This window comes from Ctenocephalides felis, unplaced genomic scaffold (genome assembly GCF_003426905.1).
Source record: "Ctenocephalides felis isolate EL2017-DRISC unplaced genomic scaffold, ASM342690v1 CF-g0.4_SCAFFOLD_02661, whole genome shotgun sequence".
Lineage (NCBI taxonomy): Eukaryota > Metazoa > Arthropoda > Insecta > Siphonaptera > Pulicidae > Ctenocephalides > Ctenocephalides felis.
This window is the reverse complement of record NW_020538815.1, coordinates 31-6,332: the sequence shown is the minus strand read 5'-3', so window position 1 is coordinate 6,332 and position 6,302 is coordinate 31. Positions and strand designations below refer to the sequence as shown.

The window sequence follows — 6,302 nt, the reverse complement described above, 5'->3', positions numbered from 1 at the left end:
TCCGTACGCCCGAAATCGTCGACAAAAAATTGTCTCCACACATACACATACACACACACATCCATTTTTTTTAGGGTATGCCAAAATGTTCAAAAACTTCTGAAACATGAAGATATACAAAACTAATCAATATGAGTTTTTAAATAAAGTTGACAGCACTTTTTGAGAAAATGTTGCCTAATTATCCTATTTTAGCTCACCTACACACATACATACTTTTTTATTTTTTGCATCAAACGATTCAGAACGACTTAAAACGCTGGGTTTTTATCCATGGTAGCATTTTCAATTTTCGGCCCATTACTATAACTCACCCTAAGGGAAGTTAATAATCAAATATGGATTAACCGTTGAGCTACCATCTAAAAATACGACGTAAGGAGAAGCTTCAGACCAACATCTTATAGGAAAAAATATAATAAAAAAATTCAATATAATATAATATGTACAAAATAATGAATACAATATAAAATATAAAAAATAACTGTACTTTGCAAACTTGATATATTTTTTTCTTATCTATGAGTGCAGAACACCGAGTATTAACATTTATAAAACTCTAATATTTAATGAATTTTAAAAATATTTTTTTATTATATCATCTAAAAATATGCCAGCTAGTACATGGTTATTTATTTATTCTTGAAATATTTTATCTTTTAATACTACATTCTCATTCCAAAAAATGTATATTTTCATTTACTCTGTTTGTGTCATTAGTTGTTAGTTCACTATTTTGACTGAAATAGGCAACAAATCATTGACGAAATACAAGATGAGTGTAACATATTTTTTCGTTATCTCACCTGACATCATCAGTTTTGATTCGGCACGAACCACTCAATAATTCAATCACTAATATACATATAGAGATCGCAATTCCGGCAGCGAGTAGAAATCCTGCGAAGTAGCAGTCGACTAATCCCACGCTAACGAAACTAGCACCCCCAGTAGTGCAAACTGGTTTCTTGGTGTAATGCAGTGCTATTTCACGAGATTGTATTCCACTTTCTCGTATTTTGAACATGCTAAAATACACATTCGTGAATTAATTAATGTATAAAAGTTATATTAGGTGCTATCCAAGGCCGGTTGCACCACGCTCGAGCAACGGTTGGATATCGTTATGCATGTTGCTCCACGGATGGATTTTGTAACAAGTTGCAAAATGCAGGCACGATGTGTTTTCCTCCAGGTAGCACTAATGAAACAATGCCGCGTTACGGAAAGGTTAATGGTTCGATAATTTTGCATTGTGGAAATATTAATTTTATATTGTTCGATGGATTATAGTTTATTTACGATAATATTTTTAACTTCTCGAAGGATAATATATGCTTATACCAGAAAATCCGTAACCGTAATGCCAATTTGATGTGTTTTCGACATTTCAAGTCATTCTGATCGCATGAGGCCAAAGTTGAACTAGAGATGCATTGCATCGTTAGGGCTTAAGGAAATTTTTAAAAATTTTCAAAAAAAATGACCTTTGTGAAAAATTTGATTTTCTTATACTTTGAAGTATTTTGGAATTGCAAAATCGCAAAAGCTAACGGCTGCGGAGAAACAAAATATAGATGCGCGTGGGCGCCGCATTGCAGTATAACGAATAAACATTGGTACGGAACCCATAGAAATGTAAAAAAAAATGTTTTCATTATTAAAATATCTGTAAAATATATGATAATTTGATGGGCATATGTCTAATGATCATTTTAATCCGCCAAATGGCATTTTTATTCACTTTTTTTATTAGATCACCGAAACCGCTAGACCTGTCTTCCCAAAAATTTCCTCAGCTCTTCAAAATCGGACTTCAAATTCAAATGGGACGCTCTTTTTGTCCAGTATCTTTGGAATAACTGTACCTGCCTTTTCCAAAAACTAATCAGCATATCTCTTTATCAATAGGAATCGATTGTTTTTTGAATCATTCAAATTGGTTGATCTGTGTTCTCGAAATCGTCGACGAAAAATTGTATCTGCACATACATACATACACACACGCACTCACATACACACACACGCACTCACACATACACACGCACAAATACATCCATTTTTCTAAGGTATTCCAAAATGTTCGCAAACCTTCGAAACGTAAATAAAATATATAAAAATGTTCTACTGAAATATTATAAGCCTACAAACAGCCTACAAAAAGCAATTGAATTATAAAAAATCATCAAAGTTTGGAAAAAAGATTCTGATCAGAATATATGCCAAGCAAATATGTACGTTTCATGTTTCGTAGATATCTACTGATTACAGTTGACGTCCACATTCAAATAAAATACATTACGTGTTAAGCAAATTAATTTAATTTATACAATTACAGATATAATAAGCATGTTTAAAAGATATAAAAAAATCGCATTATTTAGATTCAAGGAAAAGCAAAAAATATATTTCCAAAAAAGCAATTGCACAACTTAATTACCTTAATCTCAATTGCTATTTATTCAGTGTTTTATGTTTATACCTATCGAAAATTTCTTGCAGTTTGCCTTAAGGCATAATGCCACTATTTATAGTCGTTGATTTAAAAACTAAAGATAAATTTCATCAATGGAGAATAAATATAGGTACTAGGTGTAAGTCGTTCGTTCCCAGTATGCTTAAAAAATGAATAATTATTGAGATTTAGCAACTTCAGATGGTACAAATATAGTTTATCCAATTTTGATTTGATTCAGAATGACTTGAGAGATCAAGAAAATAGTAAATTGAATTTTTCGTCAAATACATAAACTTTTTCTTTAGGAAGTTAATACCAACCGAATCTTTTGGTTACATAGCTAAATTAGTTTTGGATCAAAAATATATTTCAAACGCATATTTTCTCCTACAGTTTCAAAAGGATACAAAACTTAGTCATACTTTACTTAAATGTAATAAAATATAATAAAATTTCATCAATCTCAATATTATACTAACTTTACTTTGAAGATTTCCTTGTATGGAGAACGTTTCTGCACCGGCATCCATGGATCATTGAACTTCAAAAAATCTATTTCCATTAGACCACACTTTTCATCTTCGTAGAATGTTTCTGATACAACTTTGTATCCGGCACCACGTTCCATATGGAAAGCAAATAAACCCTATTCATAAAAAAAATGTAATTTTCTAAAAAAAAAAACAGAATATAAATGCTTGTACTCTTACCTGTCTCATTTTATTAATACCATCTTGCTGGCTGAAAAAGTTTGGTTTTTTATTTTTCGGAGCAACTTTTTTCTCATAAATTTCCTTCCGAACTGGATCAGTTGCTGTCTACAAATATGACCTTATTAACTACTATAGTTAAGACCAAATCTAAGTAAGACCAAAAATAATTGCAATTTTGAATTTTTACCGAAAAGTAGTAATGATTATAAACAATGTCATCAACTCCGATTTTTAATGGAGATTTGAGTAAATCTTTGAGTGTTCTGATACTGTAGGTTCGAGCTTGCAGCAAAGATACTAATAAAATATATTATAGTAATTAATATTATAATAATTTTATATAAAATATTGTGTATTGTGTATTGTATATTGTGTATTGTGTTGTATTCATAAATAGTTATAATATAAATGTATTGGGATAATGCATAGCTATTTGAAATAAGGCCATAGAAACAATTCTTTTGCAAAAGTGGTTGGTATTCTATTATAAATCATAAAAATATGTATGAAAGATATTCTGTCAAAAGTAATTTTTATTGATTTCCGGAAGGTATATATTATATTTGGTTACCAAACGAAAATCCTACTTGCAGAGACTTTTTGATTATTAGATTTCTGTTGATCTATAGAACAGTTTTTTTTAATTAACATAGAAAAATATCAGTTATTTCTAAGTTTACTTAAAAGATAGTAAAATACTCTAGTTGTTTTTGAAAAATTAATTATTTTTAGAGAGATATCGATAAGATATCATAGTAGTTTTATTAGTCTATAAAATGAATCAGCCAAGCATTTCAGAGAGTATTTGTGTTTTCAAAAGACCGTTGGCCAGTTTTTCTTCATAATTCAAACTTGGTTTGAAAAAAAACATTATTCAAAAATATTAATTTTGTTTAATTAATAAACATGAGTTGCAACAGATTTGTTTAAAAATTAAACATTACGGTTTGACTTTATTATTATTTAAAGTTTGAACATATGATCAAACCATTCTTTGCAATTTTCTAGAATTTTTTAGAATTTCAGCTAGATTTAGAAGTAAATTCCGAATTATTTTTGATATTAAAAAAAACAATTGAAAATTAAAAAAAAAATTCAAAAATAATTGTTTCGTCAACACGAGAACAGGGTTTTTTGAATCACTCAAATCGGATGCTGTGTTCTCTCAAAAACTGACATTTTTTGCACATTTAGCTCCGTATCTCCAAAATGACTGGATCTGTCTTTGCCAAAAACTAATCACCACTTCTTTCCTTCAGTACGAATTATTTTTTTTTCGATCATCCAAATCGGATACTCCGTTCTCTCAAGAACTCGATCTCTATTTTCTGCAATCTTTGTTTCGTATGCCAAAAACTAATCAGCACGTCTCCCCATCAATAAGAATCGAATATTTTTTTAGTCATTCAAATCCGTTGATCCGTGCGCCCGAAATCGTCGACAGAAAAATGTATCCACACATAAACACACACACACACATCAATTTTTCTAAGGTATGCCAAAATGTTCAGAAACCTTTGAAACGTGAAGATATGCATAAATTTTCTTTTTCGATTTTCGGTCATTACTATAACTTACCATACGGAAAGTTATAAATATGTTTCCAATTGAAAATAGCCCATTTCGAGCACTGCGATGTGAGACGTCAATGGGAAATCTTTCACACTAGTTTTCCTTCAATCGAGTTAGAGTTTAACTCAACTCACCCACCTGCTCTAAATATAAGGCAGTACTAGCCATTGTGAGTTGAAAATTTAAAAAATATTTGGAAGTTTTCTGCTAGCATTGTCATTAAATTAACGAAAAAGTATTAAAAAAAATTATAAACAATGTTAAAAATTTTAAAAATTCAAAAACAATGCTCTCTGCCGAGAGTCAGCTTGAAATGTTGATCAATATAAAAAAATATTTTGACTATGATGAACAAAATTATCGAATCTGGAAAGAGTAGCAAGTTTATTTAATTACATAGTTTTATTAAGTTACTTACCTATATTAGCGGTGTATGAAGTATATAGAAACATAACAGCCACAAATAAAAATAAAGTAACTATTCTTCCTGCAGGATATCTTGGACTTTTAGGGGGACTCTGTTGACATATTGCTCCCAATGACAATAGGAAAGAATTGCTTACTGTTATCCAAACTCCTGTATTCTCCTAGAATATATTCTTCTTATTAAGAATTAATTGATTATAAAGATACCTCTGTACTCACATCTGTTTCTAGCATTGATGTACAACTAATAACAAATATCATTAAAAGGATAAAAATCAGACTAGCGAGCCATACACCTCGATCAAATGGAAGAAGATATAAGTTTTGGACATAACTTAAAGGAGGAGCCCTGAACACAAATCTTGCCTGGGTCGGTGTGGTCATAGATATATATTCAATTAATGACACTCGATCAGTAGTCAAAAATAATGGAGTACCTACAAAGAAATGTGTATTTTTATATAGTACCTAATAATAATAATTTGCTAGAGATAAATAGTAATGTAATATTTATTAAATAATTATAAACCTATATCTGCTTCTCCTCGATGCAATTGTCCAAGCATTCCGTTCCATCCTCCTACAGAATTTGGATCCTTGTAACCCCATGATGGTACCATTGTGTAAATCTTGGTTGCATTCACAATATCCAATAGATGATTGCTTAATTTATAAGCTGCTTTTGTGATAGTATCAATGTGTTTATCTCTGAGAAAATAAATGTTTAAAGTTATTAAAGCAATGTTTGGACATACGGCATAGTACTTTGGGGTAATGCGCGTGAAAGCATCAGAAACATCATCCATAATTCCAGAAAAGTCTTGGAAATGCTCTAGAGGTGGTCCTAGTTATGCCTCGAGCTGATATATAATATAAATATAGATAACGTTGATATATAAAAAACAAACACATTTACAGTGAATAAAAATGTCAGTAGATTTGGTATTAATCACAAGTACAAACTAGAAAATCATCCAAATGAACTGGCCAAATCACTGCTGTCGATGAACTCTAATAGAAGGCTTAAGAATAAAATATTTTTAGACTTATTATTAGTTAATATCTCATAAATGATGTCAACTAATACTCCAATTCCTTAATGGAAAAAATGCAACTGTGCATAAGTTTACATA

General features: G+C 30.3%; 1 protein-coding gene across 1 annotated transcript; it reads right to left on the bottom strand.

The window, feature by feature from the left end:
• Positions 1–673: 673 nt before the first annotated feature.
• On the bottom strand, positions 674–5,929 carry LOC113381178 (glutamate receptor ionotropic, NMDA 1-like). Its single transcript, XM_026620152.1, has 9 exons — positions 5,925–5,929; positions 5,699–5,877; positions 5,389–5,606; positions 5,162–5,330; positions 3,359–3,468; positions 3,169–3,276; positions 2,938–3,104; positions 807–1,028; positions 674–740 (listed from the first exon to the last, which is right to left on the bottom strand). The coding sequence occupies exons 1-9, from the start codon at positions 5,927–5,929 to the stop codon at positions 674–676; spliced, it is 1,245 nt and encodes a 414-aa protein (XP_026475937.1).
• Positions 5,930–6,302: the final 373 nt, after the last annotated feature.

Coding starts and splice junctions, on each gene's coding strand:
- LOC113381178 (XM_026620152.1), bottom strand. Junction 3,469..5,161: donor TTCATACACCGCTAATATAG/GTAAGTAACTTA, acceptor ATATTTTATTAG/TATCTTTGCTGCAAGCTCGA. Junction 3,105..3,168: donor GTATTAATAAAATGAGACAG/GTAAGAGTACAA, acceptor TTTTATGAATAG/GGTTTATTTGCTTTCCATAT.